This window comes from Rhinoraja longicauda, chromosome 19 (assembly GCF_053455715.1).
Source record: "Rhinoraja longicauda isolate Sanriku21f chromosome 19, sRhiLon1.1, whole genome shotgun sequence".
Lineage (NCBI taxonomy): Eukaryota > Metazoa > Chordata > Chondrichthyes > Rajiformes > Arhynchobatidae > Rhinoraja > Rhinoraja longicauda.
Window position 1 is genome coordinate 5,097,273 of NC_135971.1, and position 13,971 is coordinate 5,111,243.

Here is a 13,971-nt window from a genome sequence, read left to right on the forward strand (position 1 = left end):
ATCTCCAATCTAAACTGAAGCAAACTAAACTGCGGTCTCCCCGTTCAGTAGATTTCAAAAGAATTCAAAAGCAATCTGTACAGTCCAAGTAATTTTGAGTTTATTTCAATTACAGTATTGGAAGCAACAATGCACATCATTCAAATAAACGCGATCTTTCAATTAGCTTGTCGTGTGTGTCAATGGTTGTGTACATTTTCCAAATCACTGAAGTAACATGAACATTGAACTAGTCATTGAACGGAGTTAATAATACCGTAACGACTTTTGACGAGAAGGGTCCAATCCCATTACATTTAAAAAATATTTTCACAAAAGTAATTTCTGTTCCGTTGCCGGACGCGGTTAACGCGTTAAAATGAACGGATCGACAGCTCTGATTCCACTTGCTGTTTATTTCTCTCTTCCCACATTTACATTCCCCCTGGTTTTATTTCCGCGCTCACTGGGGGTTTTTACGACGCGGAATTTGGGGATTAAATGGGAGCCGTTCAGCGCCGACCTGTTGTCCACCGGGTTTCTGCCCCACAGCCCCTGAGCCCCGCTCCTGACGCCCGTCCCGGGACCCGACCCTTTTACACACCCGGAGCGGAACCGGAGCAGATTCTCAGCCACTGGTCTTTACGCCAAGTCCAGAAGAAAGGATAAAGTTTCTCCGTGAATTTATTCCCAGTGAAGGTGTGGAGATGGGACTTGGTGTCCGCGTCGTAAAATGAAACTGTCCCGGACTCGTAACTGAGATAAACTCCCACCCTCCCGGGGATGGGACGGGCGGGGAGACGGGATGGAGGGGAGGTGACTGCATCAAACTTGTCATCCCACCACCTGATGCTCCAGACTCCACTCTCCGGGGTCAGTGTGATCTCTCTCTTCTTCTCCACAGACTCTGCGGCGACTCCCAGACTCCAGCCCTCACTCCCCGCCACCTCCACCTCCCAGTAATGTCTCCCCGATGTGAATCCCTCCGATCCCAGCACACACCACCAGTGTGTAAACCTCTTCCCGGTGTCAGGGAGACTCCTCCGGGTCCCGGTCGCTCTCACCCTCTTCCGATCCTCAGACACCTCGAGCTGCGCATGCGCTGTTTCCACGTCCAGGGTGACGGAGACTGGGGGGAGAAGCAGAGAATCAGAGAGTCCCCGGGGGTCGGGGGGAGACTCGGGCAGCGCGGCCCCGGGACCGGGGGAGAGGCCGCTCGGCCTCAGGCACAGGCGGGCGGACAACTGAAACCCTGCCCGGGGTTTCACCCACAACCACATCGGGTGGACAACAGACATCTCTCCCGGAGTTTTTATCCGGGGATGGAGAGGGGAATTTCGTGAGGTGGGGGAGGGTGGACGGGAAGGACGAGTGCGGAGAGTGAGGAGGATTGGGAGATTGCGGTGGGGATGGGGGAATGAAGCGGGCTATTCAGATATGGAGGCAGATCGGAGCAGGTTGATATTGAGGTTAGAGGAGGCAAAGGTGTGTGGTGGGGTCGTCATGATCACAGTGAAAGGGGGTAGACATGAGGGGCCAGATTACCTGCTCCCCTGTTGTTTGTGACAGAGGGAAGGGTGGGTTTGTTAGTCAACTGGAGTGGGTGCAAAAGGATTTACATCATCAGGTCTGAAGGGCTGTGTTATCAGGTGAAGTTGGACAGTCAGAATGTCATAATGTCATAAGTGAAAGTATTAGAATTATGCCATTCTGCCCATCAAGTCTACTCCACCATTCAATCATGGCTGATCTATCTCTCCCTCCTAACCCCATTCTCCTGCTTTCTCCCCATAACCTCTGACACCTGTACTAATCAAGAATCCAGTTGTCTCTGCCTTAAAAATATCCACCGACTTGGCCTCCACAGCCACCTGAGGCAATGAATTCCACAAATTCACCACCCTCTGATTAAAAACATTTCCCCTCATCTCCTTCCGATAAGAACATCCTTTAATTCTGAGGCTATGTCCTCCAGTCCTAGACTCTCTCACTAATGGAAACATCCTCTCCACGTCCATTCTATCCAAGCCTTTCTCTATTCTGTATTTTTCAATGAGGTCCCCCCCTCATTCTTCTAAACTCCAGCGAGTACAGGCCCAATGCCGACAAACGCTCATCATAGGTTAATCTACTCATTCCTGGAACAGACTATTCAGACTGGGATATTTTTTCATCGGAGCCTGTCAGAGTGACATTATGGATGTGTATAAGATGCACAGATAAGGTGATTAGCCACAATACTTTACCCAAGGTCGGAGAGTCTAAACTTCGAGCGCATCAGTTTAAGATGAGAGTGGAAACAATAAAAAGGACCTGAGGAGCAGGTTTTTCAGTTGGTGGGTAGTGTAGATGTGGAACGATCTGAGAGGAAGTGGTCGAGGAAGGAACAATTACAACAGTTCACAGAGAATTGGGTAGATACGTGGATAAGGTAGACTTGTAAGGATATGAGCCAGACTCAGGCAAGTGGGGCTAGCTTGGTTGGCATGGTCGAGTCGAGTCAAAGGGCCTGTTGCTGTGCTACAAAGCTCTCTGACTCTGTGATGGTTCCCAGCAGATGAGCTTGGTGGGAGATCAAATCTTCAATTTCCCTTCAGTCCAAAATACCATTAATCTTTGCATCTAAGTATTACTTAAAGATAGACACAATTGAAGGTAGACACAAAATGCTGGAGTAACTCAGAGGGACAAGCAGCATCTCTGGAGAGAAGGAATGTGTGATGTTTTAGTTCGAGACCCTTCTTCAGACTGAAGAAGAGTCTCGACCCGAAAAGTCACCCTTACCTTCTCTACAGTGATGCTGCCTGTCTCACTGAGTTATTCCAGAATTTTGTGCCTTCCTTCGGTTTAAACACGCGTCTGCAGTTCCTTCGTACACCTATTACTTAAAGGTGTCAGGAACAAGAACAATGGAAAAGGTATAAGCTTTACCTTGCTTGAAGTCATCAGATGTTTGTTTAAATGCTGTGTTCAATGAAACAGGGCAATGAAACTTTTCAATTGGCAAGGCAACGTCTACCACCGATAGTGGTTTGGCTTCATCACGAACCCTGCGAATATTTAACAGCTGTTTATCAACTGAGCATCAGAAATGTTTTGAGTTGTTCCACAATAACTTATAATGTTTCCATCAAAGAGCATGTCCTACCTTCGCTTGCGACCGGCTTCCTCCTGAAAGAAATAAAACACAAATCTCAATTGACTGAGATGTTCCGTCCTCATCCTGACAGCGGGAATTTCTCCACATTTCTACAACCCTCTGATAATATCCATTTCCCAACTTTTATTGCCGCTGCCATGCAGATAGAAAGCTGATATTGCCTTATAGATGTAGAACGATGTGGAAAAGCACAAGGAGGGTGGAGCTCAATGCAAAGACTGGGCAGGTCGTGAGATTTAATCTGGAGAAGATGTCAGGAATGATAAGATAGAATTTAAGTTTAGCGATGGATTTAAATGGGGGGGATGAAATATCTCTAATCGATGGGAGAGCAAAAATCAATGCTGAAATATAACGTGGTCTTCAATAAATACTGAAAGGAATGCAGTCATGAGAACATGGACCTCACTTGCATTGGAGGGACTGAAGCCAACAGCAGAGATAATTTAAGGGCAAGCAGGATAAATACGTGAGCACTCCTGGTATTCAAGGTATTGTTACCGGGTGTGGTGAGTAGATGGGAGGGATGTTGAGTGGAGCAGAAATCTTGACTGGATAGGATGGGCCGAATGGTCTATGATGTAGAATGGGATGTCTTTCTTGGTGAACAAAGGAGGGTAAAACAAACAGAGCAAATTCCCCCAAGGTGACCACCCACTGCTGATGGTGTCAAGTTAGGAACAGGGGACGTACAACAAGATTTGGGTGTCCTAGTGCATCTGTCACTGAAAGGAAGCATGCAGGTACAGCAGGCAGTGAAGATAGCCAATGGAATGTTGGCCTTCATAACAAAAGGAGTTGAGTATAGGAGCAAAGAGGTCCTTCTGCAATTGTACAGGGCCCTAGTGAGACCGCACCTGGAGTACTGTGTGCAGTTTTGGTCTCCAAATTTGAGGAAGGATATTCTTGCTATTGAGGGCGTGCAACGTAGGTTTACTAGGTTAATTCCCGGAATGGCGGGATTATCATATGTTGAAAGACTGGAGCGACTAGGCTTGTATACACTGGAATTTAGAAGGATGAGAGGAGATCTTATTGAAACGTATAAGATTATTAAGGGGTTGGACATGTTACAGGCAGGAAACATGTTCCCAATGTTGGCGGAGTCCAGAACAAGGGGCCACAGTTTAAGAATAATGGGTAGGCCAGAGAGTTGTGAATCTGTGGAATTCTCTGCCTCAGAAGGCAGTGGATGCCAATTCTCTGAATGCATTCAAGAGAGAGCTAGATGGAGCACTTAAGGATAGCGGAGTCAGGGGAATATGGGGAGAAGGCAGGAACGGGGTACTGATTGAGAATGATCAGCCATGATCAATAGACAATAGGTGCAGGAGTAGGCCATTCAGCCCTTCGAGCCAGCACCGCCATTCAATGCGATCATGGCTGATCACTCTCAATCAGTACCCCGTTCCTGCCTTCTCCCTATACCCCCTCACTCCGCTATCCTTAAGAGCTCTATCCAGCTCTCTCTTGAAAGCATCCAACGAACTGGCCTCCACTGCCTTCTGAGGCAGAGAATTCCACACCTTCACCACTCTCTGACTGAAAAAGTTCTTCCTCATCTCCGTTCTAAATGGCCTACCCCTTATTCTTAAACTGTGGCCCCTTGTTCTGGACTCCCCCAACATTGGGAACATGTTTCCTGCCTTTAATGTGTCCAATCCCCTAATTATCTTATATGTTTCAATAAGTTCCCCCCTCATCCTTCTAAATTCCAGTGTATACAAGCCTAATTGCTCCAGCCTTTCCACATACGACAGTCCCGCCATTCCGGGAATTAACCTAGTGAACCTACGCTGCACGCCCTCAATAGCAAGAATATCCTTCCTCAAATTTGGAGACCAAAACTGCACACAGTACTCCAGGTGCGGTCTCACCAGGGCCCGGTACAACTGTAGAAGGACCTCTTTGCTCCTATACTCACATTGAATGGCGGTCCTGGCTCGAAGGGCCGAATGGCCTCCTCCTGCACCTATTGTCTATTGATATAGATGATCAATCTGATGTGTGCGCCACGGACTAGATTTCAATGTTAATCCCCACAATGTGGTCATGGCTGATCTAGCCCAGGACTGAACGCCTCCGCTTTGTCCCATTCCCTTTGATTTCAGTTCCCCAAATTTTCAAAAATGTATCTTCCTCTGGTATAAATACATCTAACAAGTTAAACCTCTCAGAGTCTGTGGGTTGGAGAATCCCAGAGATTTACTGCCCTCTGTTCATTCGTGTTCCTTAGGATCAGATATAACCATATAACCATGTAACAACTACAGCACGGAAACAGGCCCGTTCGCCCCTACCAGTCCACGCCGACCACTCTCCCTGACCTAGTCTCATCTACCTGCACTCAGACCATAACCCTCTAATCCCCCCTTATCCATATACCTATCCAATTTACTCTTAAATAATAAAATCGAGCCTGCCTCCACCACTTCCACCGGAAGCCCATTCCATACAGCCACCACCCTCTGAGTAAAGAAGTTACCCCTCATGTTACCCCTAAACTTTTGTCCCTCAATTCTGAAGCTATGTCCCCTTGTTGGAATCTTCCCCACTCTCAAAGGGAAAAGCCTACCCACGTCAACTCTGTCCGTCCCTCTCAAAATTTAAAAAACCTCTATCAAGTCCCCCCTCAACCTTCTACGCTCCAAAGAATAAAGACCCAACCTGCTCAATCTCTCTCTGTAGCTTAAGTGCTGAAACCCAGTCAACATTCTAGTAAATCTCCTCTGTACCCTCTCCATTTTGTCGACATCCTTCCTATAATTTGGCGGCCAGAACTGCACACCATACTCCAGATTCGGCCTCACCAATGCCCTGTACAATTTTAACATTACATCCCAACTCGATGCTCTGATTTATAAAGGCAAGCATACCAAACGCCTTCTTCACCACCCTATCCACATGAGATTCCACCTTCAGGGAACAATGCACAGTTATTCCCAGATCCCTCTGTTCCACTGCATTCCTCAATTCCCTACCATGTACCCTGTACGTCCTATTTTGATTTGTCCTACCAAAATGCAGCACCTCACACTTATCAGCATTAAACTCCATCTGCCATCTTTCAGCCCACCCTTCCAAAAGGCCCAAGTCTCTCTGTAGACTTTGAACTACACCACCTATTTTAGTATCATCTGCATATTTACTAATCCAATTTGCCACACCATCATCCAGATCATTAATGTAAATGACAAACAACAGTGGACCCAACACAGATCCTTGGGGTACTCCTCTAGACACTGGCCTCCAACCTGACATACAATTGTCAACCATTACCCTCTGGTATTTCCCATTCAGCCATTGTTGAATCCATCTTGCAACCTCACTATTAATACCCAACGATTTAACCTTCTTAATCAACCTTCCATGTGGAACCTTGTTAAATGCCTTACTGAAGTCCATATAGACAACATCCACAGCCTTGCCCTTATCAATTTCCCAGGTAACCTCTTCAAAAAATTCAAGATTAGTCAAACATGACCTTCCAGGCACAAATCCATGTTGACTGTTTCTAATCAGGCCTTGTTTATCCAAGTAATTATATATATTGTCCCTAAGTATCTTTTCCATTCATTTTCCCACCACAGACGTCAAACTAACAGGTCTATAATTGCTAGGTTTACTTTTAGAACCTTTTTTAAACAAAGGCACAACATGCGCAATGCGCCAATCTTCCGGCACCATCCCCGTTTCTAATGAAGTTTGAAATATTTCCGTCATAGCCCCTGCTATTTCTGCACTAACTTCCCTCAATGTCCTAGGGAATATCCTATCAGGACCTGGAGACTTATCCACTTTTATATTTTTCAAAAGTGTCCGTACCTCCTCTTCTTTACTCCTCATAATTTCCATCACTACTCTACTTGTTTCGCTTACCTCACATAATTCAATATCCTTCTCCTCGGTGAATACCGAAGAAAATAAATTGTTTAATATCTCCCCCATTTCTTCCGGCTCAGCACATAGCTGTCCACTCTGACTCTCTAATGGACCAATTTTATCCCTCGCTATCCTTTTGCTATTGACATATCTGTAGAACCCCTTGGGGTTTACTTTTACATTACTTGCCAAAGCAGCCTCATATCTTTTTTTCGCTTTTCTAATTTCCTTCTTAAGATTCCTTTTACATTCTTTATATTCCTCAAGAACCTCATTTACTCCCTGCCGCTTATATTTATTGTATATCTCCCTCTTTTTCCAAACCAAGTGTCCAATTTCCCTGGAAAACCACGGCTCTTTCAAATTATTATTCTTTCCTTTCCACCGAATAGGGACATAAAGACTCTGTACTCTCAAAATTTCACTTTTAAATATCCTCCATTTCTCTATTATATCCTTTTCATAAAACAAAAAGTTCCATTTCACTCCTTTTAAATCCTTTCTCATCTCCTCAAAATTAGCCTTTCTCCAGTCCAAAATCTCAACCCTTGGTCCAGATTTGACCTTCTCCATAATTATATTGAAACTAATGGCATTGTAGAATCAGCCGTCGTAGTTTTGAGCTCTACAGAATACAAACACCTCTCTACATTCCGGCCAGGCTGTCCTGAGATCCCATAGATTATGCCGGAGGCCAATTAGTTTGGGAACAACAACAACTGGAACAGATGAAACATTTACTGGTGAATGCAGCATTTATTTCAGAAATATCCCCCACCATTTTGTGACTGCACTTTCACTTCACCAGACTGTAGTGTAACCCCTCACCTTCAGAAACACCACACTGTCCTTTTGATCCATCTGCTGCTGCAACTTACAGAGTTCCTCCTGAATGGAATTTAAATTCTCTTCAATTTCTCGAAGATTTTTCTCCATTGCATTTAGAATCTGCTTCTCTTCCTCCCGGATATCAGCCTGCACACGCTGCTCTTTCTCAGTGAGAATCTGGTGCAGTTCAGCAAACTGGGATGTGATCTTAGACTGAAGGTTGTGTGACTGTTCCTGTGAAATGAAAGGTGAAGTTTAGTATATAATGTCACTGATTGTGTTTCCTCACGACTTTGACGGTGACATTTGTCCTGTGCATTTTTTTATTTGCTTTGGCAGTTCAATTCTTTGTCTAAATGTTTCTGATATATCGTGACGGGAATCTTATAACCCATCAATCCTCTACCCCCAATACAATTACCTGCTGCCTATTCCTTTTCACGTGCCCTTTAATTCCCACTCATCCGCCCACCACACACTTTCATAGGGATAATTTACAGTCGCCGATTGACCTTTGAACCAGCATGTATTGGGGACGTGGAAGGAATCCGACACGGTCACAGGGTGAAGGCGTGAACCACACGGGCAGCGCCCGAGGTCAGGATCGAACCCCGTCACCAGAACTAGGAGACAGCAGCACTACACGCATCACGGGAATCAAATCTACACGAGGTCAGGAAATCGAAACTGGAAAGCCTCACCAGAACTCCAGAAATCTTCTGTTTCTGTTGCTGCTCCATTCGCACGATCTCGGATTTCCTTTTTGTGAGAGACTGGATGGAAACTTTAACCTGATCCTGGGATTGTGTTTGAAAATCAGAGAATAAAAGTGTTAGACAATTAAAAAAAGGAATTAAACAATGATAAGATCAACATTGATTTGCTTTACCTTGTAGAATTCTGCAGCTTCTGCGATCAGCGCAAAGCTGTGAGACTTGTGTTCCCGCCCAGCTGCACAAACCACACAGATCAGCTTCTTGTCAGTTTCACAAAACAGCTTCAGTTCTTCCTGATGTTCCCCGCAGTGAGGTTTACTTTCCTTCTCTTTGAGATTCAGGCTCAGTGTTCGAGCTTTCTCAGCCAGTCTCGCCAAGGCCCGATTCACCCTGAGGGTGCGGTCTGTAAACACCTCTCTACATTCCGGGCAGGAGTTTCTCCCCTCCCTGTCCCAACTCTGTGTGATACAGGAGCGGCAGAAGTTGTGCCCGCACTCCAGTATAACCGGATCGGTGAAGAAATCCAGGCAGATGGGACAAACTATCTCCTCCGTTAAACTCTCGACCTGATCTTTCGAAGCCATTTGAACTCCGCCACTTCCTGGTTCAAAACGCGTTCCCTTTCGCGCAGCTGCTGAATCCTTGCAGTATCGGGGCACGGCTGTGGGGAGGCGGAGCTCAGCCCCGTCAATCACAGCCCTGACCAGCAAGTGGATGTTATATGCAACAAGCTGCGGGTAAATTTCATTCCCTTAAACTAAATACATCAGTGTTTCCCATCGTGAATTGATCATTATATTAGGCTGCACAATGATATTATATCCACAGCAAACACTGTTATTTCATTTCACAGTCTCATGTGCAAACTTGAATTCAACTCAATGAGCCAATTATACTCTATCGTCACATGAACCAAGGGACCGTGAAATGCTTTGCTTTTGCATGAAATCCGGTAAAATACAGACCTCCCCCAGGCAGTACAGAGAGAGTCGCCACGTTTCTGGGGCCACCAAAGTTGCGGGATGTTTATGGAACAGTCTATATTTCCCCGCAGCGGCGAACCAGGTCCCGCCGCCCCCGCGCCGCCCCCCTTCCTTCTCGGCTCTGACGGGACGACATGGATTTTAGCTCAGTGGGGGCAAGTTTCTAGGAGATGTGCGGGTCATGTTTTATTACACAGGGTGGTGGGTGCCTGGAACGCGCTGCTGGAGTGGGGGTAGAGGCACATAAGGGAGAGGCATTGCGTAGTCTAATGTGGGCTGAAGGGACTGATCTAGTTCGATGTGGCCATCAACTAAACCGACAGGTTCATTATAGCTCCCATTCCCAGCTCCTCCCCCACAACCATTGGGTTCTTCAACCGACCTGCCGTGCCCGCGTTTGGCCCATATCCCTCCAAACCTGCCCTATCCATGTATCTGTCCAACTACTTCGTTAACGTTGTAATAGTCCCTGCCCAACTACCTCCTACTGGATAATCTCGATACAGAAAAAATGTTCCCTACGTTGGGGGAGTACAGAACCAGGGGCCACAGTCTAAGAATAAAGGGGAGGCCATTTAAAACTGAGGTGAGAAGGAACTTTTTCACCCAGAGAGTTGTGAATTTGTGGAATTCTCTGCCACAGAAGATAGTGGAGGCCAATTCATTGGATGAATTTAAAAAAGATTTAGATAGAGCTCTAGAGGCTGGTGGAATCAAGGGATATGGGGAGAATGCAGGCACAGGTTACTGATTGTGGATGATCAGCTATGATTACAATGAATTGCGGTGCTGGCTCGAAGGGCCATATTGCCTTCTCCTGCACAGATATATAGACAATAGACAATCGGTGCAGGAGGAGGCCATTCGGCCCTTCGAGCCAGCGCCGCCATTCAATGTGATCATGGCTGATCATTCTCAATCAGTACCCCGTTCCTGCCTTCTCCCCATACCCCCTGACTCCGCTATCCTTAAGAGCTCTATCCAGCTCTCTCTTGAATGCATTCAGAGAATTGGCCTCCACTGCCTTCTGAGGCAGAGAATTCCACAGATTCACAACTTTCTGACTGAAAAAGTTTTTCCTCATCTCAGTTCTAAATGGCCTACCCCTTATTCTTAAACTGTGGCCCCTTGTTCTGGACTCCCCAAACATTGGGAACATGTTTCCTGCCAAAACGTGTCCAACCCCTTAATAATCTTATACGTTTTGACAAGATCTCCTCTCATCCTTCTAAATTCCAGTGTATACAAGCCTAGTCGCTCCAATCTTTCAACATATGATAGTCCCGCCATTCCGGGAATTAACCTAGTAAACCTACGCTGCACGCCCTCAATAGCAAGAATATCCTTCCTCAAATTTGGAGACCAAAACTGCACACAGTACTCCAGATGCGGTCTCACTAGGGCCCTGTTCAACTGCAGAAGGACCTCTTTGCTCCTATACTCAACTCCTCTTGTTATGAAGGCCAACATTCCATTGGCTTTCTTCACTGCCTGCTGTACCTGCATGCTTCCTTTCAGTGACTGATGCACTAAGACACCCAGATCACGTTGTACGTCCCCTCTTCCTAACTTGACACCATTCAGATAATACTCTGCCTTCCTTTTCTTACCACCAAAGTGGATAACCTCACACTTATCCACATTAAACTGCATCTGCCATGCATCCGCCCACTAACATAACCTGTCCAAGTCACCCTGCAACCTCATAGCATCTTCCTCACAGTTCACACTACCACCCAGCTTTGTATCATCTGCAAATTTGCTAATGGTACTTTTAATCCCTTCATCCAAGTCATTAATGTATATTGTAAATAGTTGCGGTCCCAGCACCGAGCCTTGCGGTACCCCACTAGTTACTGCCTGCCATTCTCAAAGGGACCCATTTATCCCCACTCTGTCAACCAATTTTCTTCCCATGTCAGTACCCTACCTCCAATACCATGTGCTCTAATTTTGCCCACTAATCTTTTCATATTTTTCATATTTTTTCATATTTCAGATACAGCGCGGAAACAGGCCTTTTCGGCCCACCAAGTCCGCGCCGCCCAGCGATCCCCGCACATTAACACTACACACACTAGGGACAATTTTAGGGACAATTTTTACATTTACCCAGTCAATTAACCTACATACCCGTACGTCTTTGGAGTGTGGGAGGAAACCGAAGATCTCGGAGAAAACCCACGCAGGTCACGGGGAGAACGTACAAACTCCTTACAGTACAGCACCCGTAGACAGGATCGAACCTGAGTCTCCGGTGCTGCATTCGCTGTAAAGCAGCAACTCTACCGCTGCGCCACCGTGCCGCCCGGTGGCATAATCTCCTATGTGGAACCTTGTCAAATGCTTTCTGAAAGTCAAGGTACACCACATCCACCTGCTCTCCCCTGTCAATTTTCCTGGTTACATCCTCAAAGAATTCCAGAAGATTAGTCAAGCATGATTTCCCCTTCGTAAATCCATGCTGACTCAGAACAATCCTGTTACTACTATCCAAATGCTCCGCAATTTCGTCTTTTATAATTGACTCCGGCATCTTCCCCACCACTGATGTCAGACTAACTGGTCTATAATTTCCCGTTTTCTCTCTCCCTCCTTTCTTAAAAAGTGGGACAACATTAGCTACCCTCCAATCCACAGGAACTGATCCTGAATCTATAGAACATTGGAAAATGATCACCAATGCATCCACAATTTCTAGCGCCATCTCCTTAAGTACTCTGGGATGCAGACCATCAGGCCCTGGGGATTTATCAGCCTTCAGTCCCATCAGTCTACCCAACACCATTACCTGCCTAATGTGGATTTCCTTCAGTTCCTCCGTCACCCTTGGATCTCTGCCCACTAGAACATCTGGGAGATTGCTTGTATCTTCCTTAGTGAAGACAGATCCAAAGTACCGGTTCAACTCGTCTGCCATTTCCTTGTTTCCCATAATAAATTTCCCCGCTTCTGTCTTCAAGGGACCCACATTTGCCTTGACTATTTTTTTCCTCTTTACATACTTAAAAAAGCTTTTACTATCCTCCTTTGTATTATTGGCTAGTTTACCCTCGTACCTCATCTTTTCTCCCTGTATTGCCTTCTTAGTCATCTTCTGTTGCTCTTTAAAAGAGTCCCAATCCTTTGGCTTCCCACTCTTCTTTGCTTTGTTGTACTTCTGCTCTTTTATTTTTATGCTGTCCTTGACTTCCCTTGTCAGCCACGGGTGTCTCTTACTCCCCTTGGAATCTTTCCTCCTCTTTGGGATAAATTGATCCTGCAACTTCTGCATTATTCCCAGGAATACCTGCCATTGCTGTTCCACTGTCTTCCCTGCGAGGGCCTCCTTCCAGTCAATTCTGGCCAGCTCCTGCCTCATGCCTCTGTAAACCCCTTTGCTATACTGTAATATTGACACTTCCGATTTTCCCTTCTCCCTCTCAATTTGTAGAGTAAAACTTATCATATTGTGATCACTGCATCCAAATGGCTCTTTTACCTTGAGTCCCCTTATCAGATCAGGTTCATTACACAACACTAAATCCAGAATTGCCTTCTCCCTAATAGGCTCCAGTACAAGCTGTTCTAAGAATCCATCTCGGAGACACTCCACAAACTCTCTTTCCTGGGGTCCATTACCAACCTGATTTTCCCAGTCTACCTGCATGTGGAAATCTCCCATAACCACCGTAGCATTACATTTGTGACACGCCAATTTTAGCTCCTCATTCAACTTGCACCGTATGTCGAGGCTACTGTTTGGGGGCCTGTAGATAACTCCCATTAGGGTCTTTTTACCCTTACAATTCCTCATTTCTACCCATACTGATTCTACATCTCCTGATTCTATGTCACCCCTTGCAAGGGAGTGAATATCATTCCTCACCAACAGAGCGACCCGACCCCCTCTGCCCACCTGTCTGTCTTTTCTATATGTTGTGTACCCCTGAATATTCAGTTCCCAGCCCTGGTCCTCTTGTAGCCATGTCTCAGTGATTCCCACAACATCATACTTGCCAATGTCTAACTGAGCCTCAAGCTCATCCACTTTATTTCTGTTTCTATGTAACAGTCAGCAGCCGAGGTCAGGATCGAACCCGGGTCCCTGGCCTTGTGAGGCAGCGGCTCTTCCCGCTGCTCCACAGTACCTTAGAAATATTAAGTCTTCTCTTTCCAAGTACCGTCTATTGCCTGACCTGCTGAATTTCCGCCAATGTTTTCTGGTTTTTTTCTTGGCAGTTTATGGGCAGACTCACATTCCAATCGACCATTGAACAGGAAAAAGTAAAATAAAAACCCAGATGCTGAAAATCCAAAATGAAGACGTACAGTAAGATGCAAGAAATAGTGAATAGGCCAGTTAGCTTATGTAGAGAAAGAAACAGAGTTAATGACTCAGGGGCCAAACCTACAAACCCGCACGTCTTTGGGATGTGGGATA

General features: G+C 45.9%; 1 protein-coding gene across 1 annotated transcript; it reads right to left on the reverse strand.

The window, feature by feature from the left end:
• Positions 1-279: 279 nt before the first annotated feature.
• Positions 280-9,149, reverse strand: LOC144603040 (zinc-binding protein A33-like). Its single transcript, XM_078416170.1, has 6 exons — positions 8,739-9,149; positions 8,551-8,646; positions 7,850-8,083; positions 3,128-3,150; positions 2,911-3,029; positions 280-1,108 (listed from the first exon to the last, which is right to left on the reverse strand). The coding sequence occupies exons 1-6, from the start codon at positions 9,147-9,149 to the stop codon at positions 576-578; spliced, it is 1,416 nt and encodes a 471-aa protein (XP_078272296.1). The 3' UTR covers positions 280-575.
• Between the last annotated feature and the right edge of the window lie 4,822 nt (positions 9,150-13,971).